The sequence below is a fragment of the Tupaia chinensis genome, unplaced genomic scaffold, assembly GCF_000334495.1.
Source record: "Tupaia chinensis unplaced genomic scaffold, TupChi_1.0 Scaffold000196_1, whole genome shotgun sequence".
Taxonomy (NCBI): Eukaryota; Metazoa; Chordata; class Mammalia; order Scandentia; family Tupaiidae; genus Tupaia; species Tupaia belangeri.
In genome coordinates, this window is record NW_006159671.1 from 405,821 (window position 1) to 426,952 (window position 21,132).

At 52.7% G+C, this 21,132-nt stretch overlaps 1 protein-coding gene across 1 annotated transcript in view; it reads left to right on the forward strand.

Moving 5' to 3' along the window:
- The window catches only part of NAV2 (neuron navigator 2), a 295,960-nt gene extending 280,544 nt beyond the window's left edge, over window positions 1-15,416 (forward strand). Inside the window, exons 30-36 of the mRNA XM_006146897.3 lie at window positions 2,699-2,934; window positions 5,213-5,367; window positions 5,590-5,661; window positions 6,674-6,870; window positions 8,193-8,311; window positions 10,503-10,706; window positions 12,104-15,416. Coding sequence (XP_006146959.1) covers window positions 2,699-2,934; window positions 5,213-5,367; window positions 5,590-5,661; window positions 6,674-6,870; window positions 8,193-8,311; window positions 10,503-10,706; window positions 12,104-12,229 — 1,109 coding nt within the window. The 3' untranslated portion in view covers window positions 12,230-15,416. The remainder of the gene's footprint in view (window positions 1-2,698; window positions 2,935-5,212; window positions 5,368-5,589; window positions 5,662-6,673; window positions 6,871-8,192; window positions 8,312-10,502; window positions 10,707-12,103) is intronic.
- The last annotated feature ends 5,716 nt before the right edge of the window (window positions 15,417-21,132 follow it).

Below are 21,132 nucleotides of genomic sequence, written 5' to 3' on the forward strand. Positions count from 1 at the left end.
AGGGCCTTCTGCTGTTGACAGGTAGTGCATGACCTGCTCGGCCTCACACAGCCTTATGCAGCTGGCTAGAGAAAAGTTATATTTCTGGGGCTACAGGTGACAGAAACCAGCCCAAAAGTAGCTGCAGCAGAAAGGGAAATGCACAGGCTTGTGTACCTGGAAGTCCAGGAGTGCATTTTTACACACTAGATGCAGGTGCTTAGATAGCGTCACCCAGACAGGCCCACTTCAGCTTGGCTATGGCTCCTCGGCTTGTTTTTTCCCCTTCCTTTTTATGATAGGAAGCACATGCACATGAGGTGGGGAGAGGACCCCCTAACAGGATCTTGTCACGCCATGATACCCTTTCCCCAATGCTCCAGCTTCTCAGGATCCTTGAAGCCGACCAGGATTTGAACTGCAGTCACCAGAGGGCTCCCAGCACTGCAGGGCACAAGAGTCTATGCTACACCAGAGCTGCAGGCCCCCTTTGCTTGTGTCCCAATTCACTGGGAGTCCCAATTCACTCTTCAAGCTTAGGGATCTGAAAGAAAGAGAAGGTCTTTCTGGAAAAGACCTGACAGGAAATTCCTAGAGGTGACTCTGGCCCACAGTGAGTCAAATGCCCATCACTGACATCGTCATTGTGGTCAGGGAGAGGCTTTGGCCAAGCCTGTTACAAGCCTATCCCTTTTGTGGGATGAAAAGGCCAGATTGGCTCTTTTGAAGTCCCTGGAATGCACACGGCGTAAGAAAGAGTCATATTGCAGGGGGGCTAGGAATTGGCACTAAACACACTCAAACAATGGCAGTCCTCTGCCAGAGCGCCCTGAGGGAGAGCCTTCCGCGTCCTGGCCACACCGAATTTCATCCACTCACAAGCAGAGGGCAAGGACTGGCCTGGTGCCGAGACCAGACCAAACCTCTGTAGTAGATGACAAGACTTTTCTGCCGTGGTGGGACATGCCACCCTTCCAGAGAGCCTGGTCCATTGCTGTCGTCAGCTTCTCAGGTACGGGCACCTCGAGGGGTCCGCCCGGACTTTGTCGGCAATACCCGACTCTTCCACTCCCCTGCTGAAAGCTGCACCTTCATGGCGCTGCAAGGAGAAAGGTACCAAAGAGATCCGTCAGCCACAGTGATGCCAATGGCATGGGTGGCCTCGGTGAGTTCTGAAGCAAGTTTGTCTGCAAAGTAGACACCCCTGAGGGTCCGATGACAAAAGAGCTGAAATAGGAAGTTTCATGTAGAGCGAGGTCTTCCCTGTGTTTATTACCGTTGCTGCTGTCACTGTTGAGACGAGAGCTCCCAAGTTCACACCGTGTCAGGCTGTGACCCGTGGAGGCCGTCTTAAGCTCAGTGCCAGGGAAATCTTAGCCCTGTCCCAGGAGAGAAGGTATTTGGAGACCTTCGACATGATCATTCTGGAGTAGTCGCTGCATTACGGGGTCACTCTTGGTTGAGTGAGGGTTAGAAATAAATGGATAAGGCCAGCTAATGGCACAGTGGTTAAGGCAGCTGGATCCCATGTGGCTGACTAGACGGTTCAAGTCCCAGAACTAGCGGCTTGGGCTCATGTGCATGTGTGCTCAAGGAGAATGGAGAAGAAGGGATTGCAGCATGACCATCTCCCTGGGGAATGTTTTCTCACTCCTCGCCAACTCTCTAGTGCCCTATAGCAAAAATTTAAAAAAAAAAAGAAGCAGTGAGCAATTCTCTGGAAGGAAGCACAATTATAAAACACAATAGATGCCCTTCAGTTTATTTCCTGCCATACGCAGGTTTGCTTGAGGGGTGTTTTATAACAGAACTACCTTAGGCTCTGGGCAGCCAGCCTCAGGCACGGTATCAAGGAGACAGGTCTTTCAAGCCACTGCTCCGTTTTAATGAAGTTGTCCCAGGGAGGGAAGAGGAAAGGTAACTTTCACTTGACTCTTTGAGGACCAAGGTCTCAGTGTGCAGCACTTCCACACAGTCTGCCACTATTTCCATCCGAAATCCCAGCCCCACCTCGCTTTCCTCATCTGAAAGATTCTGAGTCATATGGACCAGCAGGTGGCGTAATGGTTACATCGCTGGACTCCCAGTTGGAGTCCCCAACCCAGCAGCTTAAAACTCAGGCTGGGCGCATGTGCTTGCGTGCTCAAGATCCTGAGAAGAGAATGGGGGAGGAGGGGTTGCAGCATGACCATCATCTGGGGGATGATTTCTCACTTAACAAAAAAATCTGTCTCGAGATACGAATCGTCTTAAAAGTCCTGACTTTAAATACTCAAGCTTTGCCAACAACCCAATAAAAATTCTGTGGCCTCTGTGGTCCATCCAAGTGTGGGGGGCAGAGCACCTGCCTTCAGGAGAAAACAGGATGAGGAGGCAGCTGCTGGGCTGTGGCACACACGGGCAGACACCACAGTGGGGCACACCCAGACAGGCCAGCAGAGCCCTGAGCCCCGGGAACTCTGCAGAGGACACATGAGGACTGAGGGCCCAATATAAAGGGGAGTCTGAACCTGGGGAAGTCACCCCTAGGAGCACAGCCACCCGGTGCTGGTGATGAGAGGTGACTTTCTGGAGCGGCAGCAGTGTGCCCAGGTGGGCGAGGTCTCAGGTGAGTGGGCTGCCATGGAAAGCGATTACCCCGGCCTTGGCAGCCCCATTGAGGCAGGTGCAGGGACCTAGCCTTTCTGTAGCCTCCCGACACTCTGTCTCTCCAACACAGGGCTCGCAGAAAACAGCCTGGACTCGCTGGTGTTCGAGTCCTTGATCCCCAAGCCCATCTTGCAGCGCTACGTCTCCCTGCTCACGGAGCACCGGCGGATCATCCTCTCCGGCCCCAGCGGCACCGGGAAGACCTACCTGGCCAACCGGCTGTCAGAGTACGTGGTGCTTCGAGAGGGCCGGGAGCTGACAGACGGGGTCATCGCCACCTTCAACGTGGACCACAAGTCCAGCAAGGTGAGGAGGCCATCCCGAGCCAGCTGTGTGTCTGGCCCTCTCAGCCAGCGATCCCACCACCCCCTGGTGAGAAAGCAGCTCTTCTCCCAGCTCTCCCTTGGTGGTCACAGGAAACAGGTGAAGGTCGGGTCAGGGCTGGCGGAGGGCAGGCTCCGACCCAAACTTCCAGCGGAGACCCGCCTGTGGCCAGGTCCGTCTGTTCACCTGGGTGCTCCGGGGCCACAGTTCAATGCCTAGATGCGGCCATTTAGATCCCCAAGAATTTATCTTCCTAGCTGTTACTGCTTTTCCAAGATAAACTCTTTGTGGAACACCACCACCACCAATAACAAAAATTACAGAGGCTAGCAGGTGGTCGTGGCAGTGAAGGCACTGGACTCACACATGGCCAACTGTGGTTTGAGTCCCAGACCTGGTGGTTCACTTTCTCACTTTCCCTCTCTTCCTCTCTGTCTCTCTCTGGTGAAATTAAACTAACAACAACGATAATAATAAATTAAATTAAATCTTTAAAAAAAATGACAGTAACAAAGATGAAAAGTCACACTTAACCATTTGTGTGGCCAGCAGATTGGCTTCTCAGCGGTGCCTTCAAGGCAGTAGTGATCACGGTACCCATTTTGCAGAGGAGCAAACAGGCTTGGGGCAGATTGGCCACGGGCCTTAGGTCCCTCCGATGGTACTAAACGGTAGAACTGGAATTCCAGTTGGAGTCGTGGACCATAGAGCCTCATGACCGACAAGCAGGCACGATCCTGCTTTTTAGTTAGGACTGAGGCCTGTTCGGGTGGAGCCCAACCTGGTCCCAGGGAGGGTTGTGAAGCTCCCTCAGACCTGTTCATCCCTTCACTCCATGAGCCTTGGTGGGTAATTCCCTCTGGCTGGCCCTGTGCAGAGGGGCCAGTGTCCAAGGTGAGAGTCACCTGGTGTGCACAAAATGCAGATTCCAAGATCTCCCGGGGCGATCTGTTTCCGGGATCTCTGCACCATTTGTAAGTTCCCCGAGAAATGCTCATGTAGAGTCAGAGAGAAGTGGCCGGCGTTCCTCCAGGGAAAGCCTTCGCATGAGCTAGGAGTGGCACCCTCTCCTGGGAGCAGGTGGCTGGGGTGACAAACCAGGCTAGATTTCAGTCCCACTCACTTTCCCCATGGTAGGGCCCCCTTGTGCAGGACACAGCTGACCACTGGTCACCACTGAGGAAAGGAGGACTCTGAGTCTCAGGGAGGCAGGCAGGAGCCCTGGCCTTGTTAGGTGAGCTGTCAGGACTAGTCACTTACACAGGTACGCCACATTTGACTTGAGGGAGGCCAAGAGGGTGTTGTTTGTGGGACGTGACAGAATGTCATCCTCTAAGCAACCAGGCTAGCATCTCGGTCAGGCTGGGGTGGTGAAGACACTGGAGCAGGCACCACAGTCACTTTGCGCCTCAGTTTGCCCACCTGTAAACGGAGTACTGCAGGGCCGACCTCACGGTGACTGTGGACCTGCGGAAGTTCATGCGTGTGAGGCCTTAGCGCTGGCCTGGTTTAGGCAACCAGCTACCGTCATGATATTGCTGGGCCACCTTTCTGGGCTCTTTGGCAGGTCCTTTCTCAGTGGCTCAGCCTTTCCCCTCATGCACAATTATGTTTCCTCTTCCTTCTCTGACACGTGTCCTTTCCCCTGTGTTCGCTGGGCTGTCTTCTAGCCCCAGCTGAGCCAATACCCTGCCTGTTCTCCAAAGTTTCATCAAAGCCTGCACTTCCACAGGGCTTCCCCAGGCCCCCAGTGTCCTCTCCCTGCCCTGCACTGTTCCCTTGTCTGCCACACCCGAGCCAGCATCGTGTGCCCATATGCGTCCGTGTCTGTGTGCTTGACTTACTGAGAGCTGCTGTATAGGGGGCTCTCGGGTGCCATGGAGGTACGAAGACCACACAGCGCCTGCCTTCAGGAGCCTCCGGCAGGTTGGCCTGATGAGGAGGTTGGCCGTGAGGAAGAGTGACAGCGTTTCTAGGGCAGGGCTAGAGCAGGGGTGGAAATCCGGCACTGGGCTCAAGGTTTTCAGTGATCTAGTGAATGTCAGGAGGCAGGGCCCAGGCCTGCTCATGCCACACCCACCCATATCCCCTGAGCACCGGTGATGCCCTGGGGCAGGCACTCACTGTTTGCAGCAAGACCTTGAGGGTCTTCCCACCCACATTGCCCCAGGCACCCAGGCGAGGTGGAAGCTTGGAGCGCATTGTCTTCCCTGGGGTGCCTTCACTGACCGCTCCTCCCCGGCCTTCCTGGCCTCCACAGGAGTTGCGCCAGTACCTGTCCAACCTGGCTGACCAGTGCAACAGTGAGAACAACGCCGTGGACATGCCCCTGGTCATCATCCTGGACAACCTGCACCACGTCAGCTCTCTGGGCGAGATCTTCAATGGGCTGCTCAACTGCAAGTACCATAAATGGTAAAGGCCGCTTCTGCCCCATGGCCCCGGGAGAGCGAGCACCGGCTCTGAGGGGGCGCTGCTCCCGGCCAGTGTGGAGGGAAGCAGTGCACACGCGTGGGGCGGGAGGGAGGCAGCAAGCCCTCCATCTGCCTAGATGCATGGACGCCACAGGCCTCTGGGGACACCGTGTTCTCTAGCTTGGCTCTGACTCACCACCTTCCTCCCCTTTGTCTCCCCCAGCCCGTACATAATTGGCACAATGAACCAGGCTACCTCTTCCTCCCCCAACCTGCAGCTCCACCACAACTTCAGGTGGGACATCTACCTGTCCGCGTAAGGGATGGATCACTGGGAGGGAGTGGAGGGAGGGAGGGAGGGAGGAAGGGAGGAGGGAGGGCGGCAGGAAAGCTTTTTTGAGGGTCCATTATGTGCCGGGCATTGTGTTAAGCCTTTTTCCAGCTTAGCTCAGCTTCAAGTAGTTCAATTAATCATTCTCCGTTTATAACTGAGGAAACAGAGGCTGTAGAATTTAGTGACTCATGTGAGGTCCAGAGCTGAGCTGAATCTAGAACCCCGGATTGTCTGACCCTCGAGTCCTGCCATAGCAGCATCAGGGCAGCAGGGGCTGGGCACCCTCCCTGCTCTGCACATTACCAGGGGTGCGTCTGTCCCGAGTGAAGTAGTGACAGCTCTTCCGAGTGTCCCCCATGGCTGGGTCTGTGAGTTCCAGCTGCTGTGCATCGGTGCTGTGCTTCCGCTCCCGCTGCCAGCACCACAGCAGGGTGGGAAGACCGCTCAGCTCTGTCCAGCTGCATGTACGGCGCTTGCCCTGGGCCCTTAGATGAGGGTGAGAAACCGTCTTCTGGGCTAAGGCCACTGGCGCATCTCCTAGGTCACTGTGCACAGCTGGGACAGAGACCTACTGAGCGTGGGTCTAAGCCCGCCGCAGTGGCTACTGCTCTGCGTTGCAAGAAGCCCCGGGCTCAGAGCTTGGACTGACCCAAAACGTTCCAGGCACATGCCCATGATCTTGGCCAGCTGCAAGTTTCGGGTGCTGATAGGGTATTGTAGTGTGATGATGCTGGTTATGTCACCTGTGTGCACCTTCGAATCCCTCTCTGTGGGTGGAGGTATGGTACTTTCCACCCCTGAGGGTCATGACAAGGAATTGGGAGCGAGTCCACGAGTACAGCATTGGGAGCTGTGCCGGGTGCAGAGTGGGTCCGATCTGACTCTGAGCACATGCACCGCCCTGTTCTAACACGCTTTGGTTCTTGAGCTTGGCCAGTGTGTTCCTCACCGTCATCATCTGATGCCCCTCCAGGTGGGTGCTCTGTGCCAACCACACGGAGCCTGTGAAGGGCTTCCTCGGCCGGTTCCTGAGGAGGAAGCTCATGGAGACGGAGATCAGTGGGCGGGTGCGGAACGTGGAGCTGGTGAAGATCATCGACTGGATTCCCAAGGTCTGGCATCACCTCAACCGCTTCCTGGAGGCCCACAGCTCCTCGGACGTCACCATCGGTAGGCGGGAGACTAGGCAGGCGAGCCGGCTGCGGGGGAGGTGGTGCTCCCGCAGCTCCAGCTTCCTCGGGGAGCGGTCCTGGGGGCCCTGGCCAGCACAGCCCTGCAGACAGACTGTCCATGCGGGAGAGGGGAGTCCGAGACAGACCCCCGGCTGCAGCACTCAGCAGAGGAGAGGTGTGAGCAGCCCTGGCCGATTCAGAATCTGCTGGCTCTGTGCCGCACCCCCGTGCCGCAGTTCCCCAAGCTGAAACTCAGCTTTGGGAGTGGCCGTGCTTTATAGACGCTGTTAGCAGTTCTCAGGGCAGGGGTTTAGGACATCGCCATGAGGTCACCAGTCTCCCCGCCGTCTTGGCGCCACTTTAATTGGAGCTTTCTTACGTCCTGTCCACTCCCACGTGCTCAGCATGACTGCATTCAGAGTGTCCAGACAGCGTGTTCCTCTGCTTTCGCTTCATGTTGGCTCATGAGCATTCCATGTTGCTACTCAGGTCTTGAAATGATTAATATTATTATTTTTTCTTTTAAGAGAGACTTCTTGCTCTAGGGTGCTATAGGGCGCTTTGCTCACCAGAGAGACAGAAAGTGAGAAATCGCCTCCCGCGGGCATGGCCATGCCACAGTCCTTTCTCCATTCTCCTCTTGGGATTTTAGGCGCACATGCCCCCGCACCTGGTGTGAGTGTTAGGCTGCCGGGCCCGGGATTCAAACTGCAGCTGACTATGTAGGAATCCAGGGACGTAACCATTACGCTGTCTGCTGGTCCCTTGAAATTATTTTTGAAGACGACACATAATCAAATGCTGGTGTACCCTCGTTTGCAATACCATTTCTGTTCTTGGATGTGCAGGTGGAGTGCTTGTGTCTTGGTGTCTTGGGCCAGCAGTTGGCTTGGTGGTTAAGGTGCTGGACTTCCATATGGCCAACCACAGTTCAAGTCCCGGACCTGGTAGCTTGCTTTCTCATATTTCTCTCTCTCATGAGCACACATGCTCTGTAGCAAATTAAAAAATAAAGATGATTATGATAAATTAAATAAATAAAATTTTTTAAATAGTTATTTATTTTTCACTGTGGACACAGTGAACATCTCCAGAAAACCTTTCTTCTCCTTTGGACAATTTCCTCAAGGAGAGCGACCCTAGGAGTGAAATTATGGGGTGTCTTGCTCTGTGCCCACCTTCTGACAGCTGGCATTTCTGTCATCAGACCTGTCATTGCTCAGAAAGTCCAGGGTCCCTCTGGTGAGGGGTGATCATGCTTCTCCTGACTGCCCCTCCAGCCCCATTTCAGCTCTGATGTATTTCTGTTGTGGTTCCCAGGCCCCCGGCTCTTCCTGTCGTGCCCCATCGACGTGGATGGCTCGAGAGTATGGTTCACCGACTTGTGGAACTACTCCATCATCCCCTATCTCCTGGAAGCCGTCAGAGAAGGACTCCAGGTGAGGAGGGCGCCACCTGCTGGCTCCCTCATGGTTGAAGCCCCTTCTGGCTGAAGCAGGCCACAACTCAGACGATGGTGTCCAGACAGCGTGTTCCTCTGCTTTCGCTTCATGTTGGCTCATGAGCATTCCATGTTGCTACTCAGGTCTTGAAATGATTAATATTATTATTTTTTCTTTTAAGAGAGACTTCTTGCTCTAGGGTGCTATAGGGCGCTTTGCTCACCAGAGAGACAGAAAGTGAGAAATCGCCTCCCGCGGGCATGGCCATGCCACAGTCCTTTCTCCATTCTCCTCTTGGGATTTTAGGCGCACATGCCCCCGCACCTGGTGTGAGTGTTAGGCTGCCGGGCCCGGGATTCAAACTGCAGCTGACTATGTAGGAATCCAGGGACGTAACCATTACGCTGTCTGCTGGTCCCTTGAAATTATTTTTGAAGACGACACATAATCAAATGCTGGTGTACCCTCGTTTGCAATACCATTTCTGTTCTTGGATGTGCAGGTGGAGTGCTTGTGTCTTGGTGTCTTGGGCCAGCAGTTGGCTTGGTGGTTAAGGTGCTGGACTTCCATATGGCCAACCACAGTTCAAGTCCCGGACCTGGTAGCTTGCTTTCTCATATTTCTCTCTCTCATGAGCACACATGCTCTGTAGCAAATTAAAAAATAAAGATGATTATGATAAATTAAATAAATAAAAATTTTTAAATAGTTATTTATTTTTCACTGTGGACACAGTGAACATCTCCAGAAAACCTTTCTTCTCCTTTGGACAATTTCCTCAAGGAGAGCGACCCTAGGAGTGAAATTATGGGGTGTCTTGCTCTGTGCCCACCTTCTGACAGCTGGCATTTCTGTCATCAGACCTGTCATTGCTCAGAAAGTCCAGGGTCCCTCTGGTGAGGGGTGATCATGCTTCTCCTGACTGCCCCTCCAGCCCCATTTCAGCTCTGATGTATTTCTGTTGTGGTTCCCAGGCCCCCGGCTCTTCCTGTCGTGCCCCATCGACGTGGATGGCTCAAGAGTATGGTTCACCGACTTGTGGAACTACTCCATCATCCCCTATCTCCTGGAAGCCGTCAGAGAAGGACTCCAGGTGAGGAGGGCGCCACCTGCTGGCTCCCTCATGGTTGAAGCCCCTTCTGGCTGAAGCAGGCCACAACTCAGACGATGTTTTGTCAGTGCAGGGCTCAGCACTGCCCTCCCTCTCTGACCCTGGCTCCTCCCTGGGCCTGTCTCCTCAGCTGTAGAGCATGGGCAGTAACACTGCCTTGAGGACTCGGTGGTGGTTTCACAAGGTATCTGTGAACTGTGAGGTGTGGTGTCAGGGTGAAGAGAAAGGACACACAGGCTACGCCTAGACACACAGCGTACAACATGTACCTCGGCCAGCGTCCATCCTCTTAAAGCTTAAACGTAGGAGCTCGGAACATGGAATCTGTCTCTACAAATGAGGTGATAAAATAGCTTAGTATTTTACGAGCTAATAAGTTATGATGGACAGTTTTGAGGAACGCATGATGGATAAAGCACTCACAATTTCAGTACCCACATTCAGCCTCCTCTTAGCAATTTGCACTTTTGAAAGTGACCAGTGCTTCCCTAGAGCAGCTCTGAGGGTCAGATCCACTTCAAAAATGGGCCTCCCCTGAACCAGGGCTGCTCCGACCTCCACCCGCAGTGCAGATGCCCAGCACCCAGTTTATGTGGGAGGTACTCTGGGTGGGGTGCACTTCACGGGGTAGTAACACTGCCCGGTGAAAACTGATGCACCTCTTTCTAACCCTGCATCCGTGACAACTTGCTGGTAGCTGGAAATCAGTTGTAGGAGTATTTATTTTACACCACGGAAATTGGCAAATGCTTCAATCAGGTGATTGTGGTGCTGCCTGCCCGCTGTGGGGCCAGTTTTTCACATTGGATCACCAAGGCTCAGAGCATAGGGTTGCCCAATAAGTCAGCAGCAGAGCTGAGATGTGAGCCCAGGTCAGTCTGACTCTCAAACCTGTGCACCCTCCCAGCCCCTGGGTGTGGTACTTACACCCTGGAGCTGTCCGCATGTCAGGTGACTTCCTTAGGATGAATCCTGTAAGTGGAACCATTCCATCGGGGAGGCAGAATGCTGGGTTTGGGAGCTTCTTAGAAAGCTGCTCGGCCACTTGCAGACTCTTCCTTCTTCGCCTGTTTTCAGCTGTATGGAAGGCGTGCCCCCTGGGAGGACCCTGCCAAGTGGGTGATGGACACCTACCCATGGGCAGCCAGCCCACAGCAGCACGAGTGGCCTCCCCTATTGCAGCTGCGGCCTGAGGACGTCGGCTTCGACGGCTACTCCATGCCTCGGGAGGGGGCAGCGAGCAAGCAGGTGCCCCCCAGTGATGCTGAAGGAGATCCGCTGGTGAGTTCTCGGTTTTCCGTAGCTGTTCCTAAGGCAAGTCACTGCTTAAAGCCAAGGGCTTGGGTGTGCTTTGAGGGGAGGGGCAATATCATGAGGTCTTAGTGTTCGTAAAAATAGAATTAAGGCTAATCCAGAGGACAGAGTGGCTGACCCATCCCCCAGTAGTCTTGGAGACCAGGAGTATTTGTATCACTGATTGAATGAACACAAAAGGCACTTAGGTAAGACCTGGGTTCCTGGGAACATTTACCTAGAATTCTCTTTTCAACCCCAGGTCCCCCAAGTTATAGTATAGTATATACTATAGTATATATAGTATAGTTATGAAGGTGGATGGTGCACCTGGCCTGGCTCACCCAGGGGGAAGCTGCAAAGTTTTCTGAGACGCAGACAGCTGGCCAGGAAGCGGCTAGACTTCATGCTCAGCGCTGCCATACTGGCTGAGCCCCGAGCCGCCCAACCTTGTGCTAAAGTACACACACACAATTTATAGTGAGTAAAAGTAGCTTTTAATCCCCCCTTTACTGCCAAACAAATGGCCAATAGTGTGTAAACCAGGGAAGATTTAAGATTCTGCCTCCTAACCTGCTCTTCCAGTTAGAAGATGATGCCTCAGATCAGTCATTAAGCACTGACTATGTGCCAGGCCAACCCCTTCTGAGGACTCACTGTACACCACCACTTCATGCCCGACCTTTCCCTTCTGAGGTAGGCGCTGCCCTTCTTCCCACTCCTAGGTGAGGGCTGGTAGCTCGAATACTTTAGGTAAATTCACATCAAGATTTCTGATTCATAGTCCCAGCCTCTGCCTTCGGAGGCTCTGCTGGTCTCTGATGCTCTCCCTCCTGTGCTGCGAAGGCCCTGAGGGGCCAGCCTGTTGGTTCCAGACTGACCTCTGCCAGAGCGAGAAGCACAGGTGGGCTTGACTGTCCTCAGGAGAGAAGCCGTGTGCATCAGGTGTCAGCAGTGCTGGGCACATGGCATCACTCCAGGCTCCGGGTCTTGGACTTGCCTCTTTACCCAGGCTGACAGATGTGCCCACACAAACAAAAACACGAATACATTTATAGAGGACTTTCTGTTTTGCTCTTAGTGCTCTGTGTGTATTAACTCAGTCCACACTCACCGTAACGCTCTGCAGGAGACACTGTTATTACTTACCCTTGACCAATAAGAAAACAGGCATGGAGAGGTTAAGTAACTTGTCTGGGTCATGCAGCTGGCAAGTGCTAGAGCCGGGACTTGAACCCCGGAAGTCCAGCGTAGAGTCCACACTCTTGTCCACTGCCTGCATGTGGGCCATGATCCCAGGGTGAGTCCAGAGGAGGCACAAGCTTCCGGAGGTCAAGGAGGGTGGCCGAATGGACAGGAAAGCGCTGACGTGTCTCTGTTCGCAGATGAACATGCTGATGAGGCTGCAGGAGGCGGCCAACTACTCCAGCCCGCAGAGCTACGACAGCCTCTCCAACAGCAACAGCCACCACGACGACATCCTGGACTCGTCCTTGGAGTCCACTCTGTGACGAGGCCTGGCCGGGCAGCCTGCCCACCCTCTCTGCCCCCTCCCGCCTGCACCCTCAGCATCCTCTCAAAGACGATTTCCTGAGCCAGCCCCTGGCCGCAGCCCTCAGAGCGGCAGGTGTACCCAGAGCCCTCCTCCGGCCGCGACCCGGTGCCGGCCTCCAGGGTCAGCCCCTGGTAAGAACCGCACACCTTCTGCGTGACTCGACTTCTTGTTTTGCCTTGTTGCTGTGACCTCCCTAAGACACTGAAGATGCTTCTCGGGAAAGGATTATCACCGTTGAAATGGAAAGAGAAAGAAAGAAACTCATCCGAAGCTCTGAAACCAAACAGCATCCTGCCATGAGCTGCCCAGAGATGAGAGACGGGAGACGGGAGCCATGTCGGACACATAGACGGCGCGGCTCCCCCAGCCCACAGCCCCCGGGCTGGGCCTCGCTGCCCACCACCCTGCCGCCCAGCCACGGAGAGATCTGGTGCTGATGGGGCCTCCCTCTGGTCCCGCTCCACGCTGCAGAGCTACGACAAGGAAAGCCTTAGAAGAAAATATATCCTGCCCTTGGGGTTTGCGTTTCTGTCATGGTGCTCTCCTCCCCCGAGAGGTGCTTTGCCTGTTCGAGTTCAACTACCCCTTCAGGTCCGTCCTCAGCCTCCGGCCCGCCACGAGAGGGTGTGAGGGAGGGAGCGAGTGGCTCTGCGTGCAGGACCGCACGTGTCTGTCCTTCCTGTGTGTAGACGAATCAGGTTTCTTCCTGCAAACACTGTGTCGAGTGAGAACCGATAACCCCGGTTGCTTTTCTCCCTTTCGGACTCGCGTTGATCTCGAACGCGCGTCTCCCTCCCCGCTGGGTCAGAATCAGTCCTTTGGTGAAAGGAAGAGCCGTAGGAGTTGCGTTTTGGTTTGGTCTTGCTCAGTTTTGGTTTTCAGTTGCCCGTCCTCACGGTTTGATGCCCTCAACCTCCCACCGCGAGGGTTGCAGGTATTTATGTCCCCCAGGATGGGTGGGGGACCCGGTCCTCACCTTGCCTCTTTGTCCTCGAGGCTTCAGAAAACACGTCGACACCTCAAGGTCCCAGCCCCAACTTCAGGGGGGTGGGGGCGGTGGGGTCCCCTCGTAGCAGACTTGCACTAGCTTCAGAGCCAACACGATGCAGCCCAGCAAGGGTGGGCGGCCGCTCCCTCCCCGCAGCCTGACCCGGCCCCAGCCTCCGTCCGGACGAGCCCCGCCTGACCTCTTCGGTGCTGACCTTCCCAAAGTGATGCCTTACTGCTTTCAGACCGACCGCGTGCAGTTACCCGACTGTCGTGCCTGCCTGGAGTGTTCGTGCGTTCGTTTCCCCATCGAAGCAAACAGGGCTAACAAGTCATCTGCTCATTAGAACTCAAGTCGCTGTGACTTTTCTCATCCGAAAGACTCATTCGTATGGATGTGTGACTGTGCAAAAAGAGAAAAAAAAAAAAGAAAAAAAAAGGATCCACTTTTTAAGTTCTTACCAGTCTCCAGCTGACAACCTGACTGGACAGTGATCTGTCTCACGCAGGAAAAGGCAAAATTTCCTACAAAGCTACATGACAGTGTGAACACGTGCCCTCCCAGAAACCCAGTCTGCCGAGTCTCTGCCTTGCTGGGGTTTTCTGTACAGAGCGTGGTAAATCTCGGAGTTGTTTTTGTTTTATAAAGAGAATCTTTATCGGACCCCACTGAGGGTGTCTCTGTTAATAATCAGGGTTTTTATTCCACCTTTTGCATTTCTGTTTCTGAAGGTTCATCTCTGCATGTGTTTCTCATTTTCTCATCGGTAGAGCGTGACCGGATGGCTCACTTCACATTATTCGATACCATTTTCTTCCCTTTGAAAGGAAAACGGGACTGTGTCCCACTAACTAGTGACACGGTCCTCCTTGAATCTCATTAGTCTCAGAGTCTTCTGCTTAGCCTTGACTGGCCCTCTGGGTGCGAGTGCATCTTGTTCCATTTATGTTTTTAGCAAACTTTGAAACCATGTAGTTAGTCTGTGACCAGGGGCCGAACCCTGAGCCTTCTGGTAAACCCGAAGGGTGGCCCTCCTCAGACCTGTACCTCCAGCAATGACCTTACACTCTCGTACTGTGAATTTGGAGGAGGCGAAACGGTCTTCTCCTCGCGGGCAGTTTTCCCAGTCACCTGTGAGTAGACACCAGCCAACTTGGTTTGATAATAGATTTTTTTTCCCTTTTGTCCAACACCCTCTCTTCGCTTCCTGTCTCCCCTCTCCTGCAGCCGTCCCTCCCGCTGGGTCCAGGCTGACAAGGAGACCTCTGTGCCTAGAGCTGCCTGATGGGCAGACGGGATTTCGAGGCGAGGAGCCCTGTGTGAGTCACACTCAGTCCTTCCTCGTGCTTCGGGAAGCAGGGTTGTCTAACGCGTCCATCTTTTGTTTCGGTCATACTTTTCCATTAGTGTCACTCACCTTTGACAAAGTGACTTTGGACTCATTTAGGGCTCTGTCTGAAATGCTTCCATTTTGCCTTTTTCTACAGTTAGGCTAATTTTGAAATGTATAAAATTCTATGCAACATTTCTGTTGAGTTACCAATGGAAGCCAAATGTTTCCTTCCCAAACTGCCAAGAGTTATGCAGGCCATAAATGAGATGGGAATACCTTTTAATTTAAGGGGTGGGGTGGGGTGGGGGTGGAACCAGGAACAACATTTGCCTAGACCTTTATGGTATCTTGGGGACATTTTTTTATTTTGTTGTTGGATGCTTCAACTTCAAATTTCTGTGTATTCGAATTTGTGGCGAATCTACTTCAAAAGAAAACAAATCCAACGTTGCAGATATTCAGTGGAAGGTTTGCTGTTTTGATCTAGCTGTTGCCAACGGAGCGGTTTATGAAATATGTTCTATAAGATGTACATTTTTTTTCATTGTAACATAGAAATTGTAAATAACGGATTAAAGTGCTGCATTTTGATGAATTTTTTCTAGCCATTTTTAAAGAGAAAACTAGGAACTGAGTATTTTGTGTACTGTATGTTTCCACGCCCATCCCCTGCCCGCCCTCCCTATTTAATTTTCACCCGTCATGAGGTTTTCGGATTTGCCAATGATCTGCTGAAGATCACGCCCCACGTCATGGAGAATAAAGCTGATGATTGTACCAGTCTTAAATTATTCATGATTCAATAAAACTGATGCTTATTTATTCAGATGCGTGGTTTGGCTTGTCTGTGCTGGAGCAGGTCCTCATCGGGTTTCAAGCTCAGGCCAGGAGGGGGCCCTCGCCTGGGTGCAGCAGACTCAAGGAACCTGCATTGTTCCCACTTTGTCATCCACATCCCACCTCCTCTCAGTTCTTCATCTAAGTTACCACTACGCATGTGGAACTTGTTAGAAATGCAGCATTTGGGGGCCAGCAGATGGCAGAGTTGCTATGTCGCCAGACTCCCACATGGCTGACCACAGTTCGAGTCTCAGACCTGTGACCAGGGGCCGAACCTTGAAAATCATACCAAGCATGTGTGCATGCGTGGGTGCTCAAGATCCCAGGAGGAGAATGAAGGAGAAGGGATTGTGGCATGGCCATCCCCCCTGGGGGGTGATCTCTCACTTTCCCTCTCCCTGTCTCTGTCTCTGGCGAGTGCATACAGCATATGGCAAAAATCACTTAAAAAAAAAAGAAAAAGAAATGCAGAACTTCAGGCCCAGCCTTAGTGGACAGGCAGGAGGGCACCACTGCATGATGCCTGAGGTCACGTGGGAGCTCAGGGTTTGATTCCCTGTCCAGCCCAGAAATGGTCTGGACACAACAACACGTACGTGTGATCCTAGCTAACTGGGACATGGGCACTGTCAAAAGTACCTCTTTTCCCCCTGCATGCATGTGCGGTCACTCCTATTTAAAAAAAAAAAAATGCAGAATTTCACATCATCTCAAACTTTACGAAAAAATCACCAGGGATCTTGTGGGAAATGCAGGAGCTAGCTGAGTATATGTAGGTGATGCTCAAGATTCTCAGTTTTGGGGCCAGTAGGTGAGGTGGCATGCTGATTAAGGTGCTGGACTCCCACATGGCTGACCGTGGTTCAAGTCCCAGACCTGGCAGCTTACTCATTTCCTCTCTCTGTCCATCTCTCTCCAGTGAATACATATACCTGTAGCAAATTAAATAATGATAAATAAAATTTAATTATTATTATTATTTTTTTAAAGATGCTCAGTGTCTACCAAGCTGGTAGGCTCTGCCAATGCTCTGGTCCCCACACCACGCTCAGGGTGGCCAGCGAGCCCCCCCGAGTTGACACTGTTACATGAGAAAGTTGAAGTTCTGGGGTTTTTTTGGTTTTTAGGTTTTGGTTTTTTAATGCATTGAGCACCCACTGATTGCCAAATGCTTTCTGAAATACTCTAAAATAATCTGCAAAGTAATCCTAGAGAGTTATTTTTACTCCCACCCTGCAAGTGGCAAGAAAAGGGAGGTGGCTTAGAGAACGGGGCTGACCAAGGAACCTAAGTGCTAGAGGGGAGTGAGGTGGTGTCTCAGCCTCAGCTTCCGCCTCCAGACCTGCCTCAGAGGGCCGCCCCGATCTGAAGGCCCTTGTTCCATAGTGCCATGTGGGAGTCCAGCATCCCAACCATCATGCCACCTGCTGGCCAAGTTAGATGACATAAAGAGAAGAAAGGAAGGGGAACCATGTATGCAGATATTTAAAACCTCACTTTTCCCAGCACCTCTCGAAGGTAAATATCTCCACAGGTGAGAAAACTAACTGAGGCTGGGTAATGTTAAATAACTTACGTAGTTCCGTAGTAAAGACAGAATTCTCAGTTCATCTGATTCTAAAACCCACGCCCTTTCTGCCACCACCAGCGAAAGTTGAACTTTGAGGGGAAGATTATACATTCCTTTTTTTAAAAAATAATTATTTTATTTATTCTTTATTTTTTTCTTTTTTTTTTTTTTCTTAATTTGACCAGAGAGAGACAGAGGTTGAAAGTGAGAGAGAGGAAGCAAGAAAGCAAGCTACCAGATTCAGGACTCAAACCCTGGTTAGCCATGTGGGAGTGTCCAGCACCTTAACCACCACGCCACCTGCTGTACACATTCCTTCTGTACTGCGGTGTGACAGATTACTCCCAAAGTAAGAAACACTTTATCAGGGAGGGCCTGTCTTGGCATGTCTTGGCTGGGTACCCTGCCTAAGGGTTTCTCAAAAGCTACAATAAACATGTCTTGAATATATATACAAGGAAGGGCCAACCCCTTGGCCTAGCAGTTAAGGATGCTGGACCCCACTTGGCCAACGAGGCAGTTCAAATCCAGGCCCCAGTGGCTTAAAAAACGTGAATTGTACATAATCCAAGGTCCTCTTTTTTTTTCTTTTTTTAATTGTTGTTCTTAAGGTTTTGCTGTAGGGCGCGTGTACTCTCCAGAGGAGATACTGAGAGGGAAAGTGAGAAATCACCCCGGGAGATGGCCATGCTGCAATCCCTTCTGGGATTTCGTACATGCACGTATGATTTTCAAAGTGTCAGGTCCAGGACTTGAACCACAGTTGACCATGTGGTAGTCCAGCACCTTAACCACCACACCATCTGCTGGGCCCAATCCAGGTCCTCTAAAGACTGATTTTAGGGGAAGGAAATGTGGCAAAGGCTACATGACTGGGGGGCCTGTGGTTCCTTCTACGAAGCTGGAGGTTGGACTCTCCTCTCCCAGGCTCCATACAGGTCCAAGGCCCAGAGGCAGCATCTGACCAAGGCCTTATTGTTGGTGCACAGCACCGGGATCGGCATTGCTGTGTCCATTTCGTCTCCTTACACATGCACGAATATCCCCTCAGGGGCCCCACCCTGATGCCTAATTACCTCCCAAAGGCCCCACCTCCTAATCAAATGAAGTCTCACCCTTCAACACCATTACAATGGCTTACCAAAGATTCACATGTAAAATTCCAGGGGACATATTCAAACCGTAACACAGATGAGATTCATCAAGATGAGGGAAGGGCCAGGAGGTGACACAGTGGTTAGGACACTGGACTCCCACATGGTCGACTATGGTTTGAGTCCTGGACTTGGTAGCTTGAAACTCAGGTTGGGCACGTGTGTGTCCTCCCAAAATTCCAAAAGGAGGATGGAGGAGAAGGGATTGAGGTATGGCCATGCCCCCTGGGGAGCGATTTCTCGCTTTCTGTCTCTCTCTTTCTCTGGCAAGCACATGTGCCCTAGAGCAAAAATCTCTTTTAAGAAAAGATGAGGTCATACCAGAACAGGACTGGCCCTTAACCCAGTTATGACCGGTGTCCTTGTAAGATGACCACATGAAGATACCAGAGAAGACTGTCACATGAAGATGGAGGTGCAGAACAGAGTCCCAGAGCTGCCAGTCATGGACTGGCATTCCCACCTTCCCTCAGCAGCTAGAGAAAGACAAGAAGACTACCTGGAGTCTCAGGGAGAGACAGCCTGGCCAACACCTTGATTTCCGGTCTCTACCTTCCAGAACTGTGAGACCAAAACAGGTCTGTGGTTTCAAGTCATTCTGCTTGAGGTACCTCATTCAGGAAGCCCTAGGAAACTGTCACAGTCCCCTACCCTGCAGAAATGTGTACATAAGTGCACCAAGAAATATGGACCCCAAGGCTCCCAGCAGCACTAGTCACACACACGGAAACAGGCAACAGTCCACACGTTCGCTGACAGGAGAATGACAGGTCACACTGTGATGCCTCACTGCACGCAGCTGTCAAGACGTCGGAGGGTGACTGCTGAGAACGTGTCAAGCAAAAGCAGCGGATACAGGGGAAGGCCGATGCGTGACCCTGTGGGTATCATGTTCACAGTGGCATTTAGGAGAGGGTGCATGCTTAGGCAAAACTATAAAGAAAAAGTCAGAAGGCAGCCAGCCCTGCAGTACAATGATTAAGTGCTGTGCGTAGAAAGTGAGAGCCCCCACAGTGGACTGTGGTTCGAGTCCTAGCCCCAGAGGCTTGAGAAAAGACACTGGGTGCATGTGCATGCCCATAGTCCTTCTGGGATGGAGAAATGGAGGAAAAGGGACTGTGGTATGACTACAGCCAGCTAGGGCATTCTCGCTCTCCTCTTGTGAGTACAGGTGGCCAGTGGCAGTAAGAAAGGAAAGCAAAGCAAGAAGGGAAGAGGCAGCCATTGGGAAGGTGGAGGGTCTGGGTTGCTGGTGAGTGTCCTTTCTGACTTGGATGGTGCTGTGGTCTGAAGGTTTATATTCCCTTAAAATTTACATTGAAACCTAACCTCCCATGTGCTAGCACTGGGAGATGGGACCCTTGGAAGGTCCTTAGGTCATGAGGGTCCACTTAAAAAGTATGGAGCCTGGGGAACCAGCAGTTAGCGTAATGGCTATGTCGCTGGACTCCCACGTAGTCGACCGCGGTTCATGTCCTGGACCCGGTGGCTTAAAACTCACGCCGGGCGCGTGTGCGTGCGTGCCCAAGATCCCGAGAGGAGAATGGAAGAGAAGGGATTGTGGCGTGACCATCCCCCCTGGGGGTGATTTCTCGCTTTCTGTCTCTATGTCTCTCTCTGTCTGTCTGGTGAGCGCACGCGCCCTACAGTGAAAATCTCTCAAAAAAAAAAAAAGTATGGAGCCGGCAGGTGGTGTCATGGTTAAGGCACTAGATTCCCACATGGCCAACCATGGTTTGACACCCAGACCCAGAGTCTTGCGAATCATGCTGGGCACATATGTGTGCATGCCCAAAATCCTAAGGGGAGAATGGAGGAGAAGGGATTGTGGTGTGGTCATCCCCTCTGGGGGGTGATTTCTCACTTTCCCTCTCTCTGTCTCTCCGCATCACTCCAGTGAGTGTACATGACCTATGGCAAAACCTTAAACATAAATAAATAAATAAACAAATAAATAAAAGCTCCCCAGGCTGCCCACCTGGCCGCCTCCCGCTGAGCATGTGAACAGGCCAAACTTCTGACCCGATCCGTCACTGACTCACTGTTGGAGTTCTCAGAAGGCCGTCAGTTCTTGAACCCGCAAATCAAGGGCACCGTGTGTGTCCACCTGGATGCTCTGACGGGCGTGCAAGCTGGAGCAGCGCATGCGCTCTTCATTCAGAGGAGGCTGAGCACGCCTGTCCTGCAGGATTGCGGAAGGCGATGGGCTGAGGAGGTGCCTGACACCATGAAGCACCTCCCTGATCTTCCTCACCCTCTCAGGACTGTCCTGCCCTGTGATCCCAGCAGGTGTCACAGGATGGAGCAGAGCCTTAGGGCGGGTGGGCGGGTGAGTGCAACACGGGAGGATGCACTGGGCCTCCTACAGGGGAAATGCCCTGCAGTTCACAGGAATAGGGAGCCCGGTCACCACCCCAGTTGAAGCAAAGGCTGGAGGACCACCTGACTTGGTAGCTGCAGACAGAGGGATCCATGCCCTGAGGGACCCCTCCTGCCAGGTGTCTGGAGCTGTGTGCACCTGCAGGATCGCCTTGGGCAGAGGACTGGTGAAAAGAGCTGGAGACTGGAGTCCACCCCTGTCGGCTGCTGCCCTCAGAGAAGGCCCGTCTGTCTGCTCTCCGGGCCATAATCCCCTTCTAATGATCAGTGGTTCCCTCCTGGGCTGGTCACCACTGGCCCAGGAAGCACATTGGAAACCCGCCCTGCACCCTCCCCTCAGTGCTGCCCAGTCCGGACCTGCTGGGGAAGGCCCAGCGTCCCAGTCCTCTCGCAGCCCTATATTCCGGGGCAGCAATTTGGGCAGCCCTTTCTACTCCTCAGTGGCCACGAGGGGGCAGCAAAGCCCAAGCAATGCCAATCCTCCATCTGGTCAGGCCAGCCAAACTCTCTCTCTCTCTCTCCCCCAGCCCTGCACCCTCTCTCCCTCCCTCCCTCCTTCTCTCCCACCCCCTTCCCTCCCTCCCTCCCTCCTTTA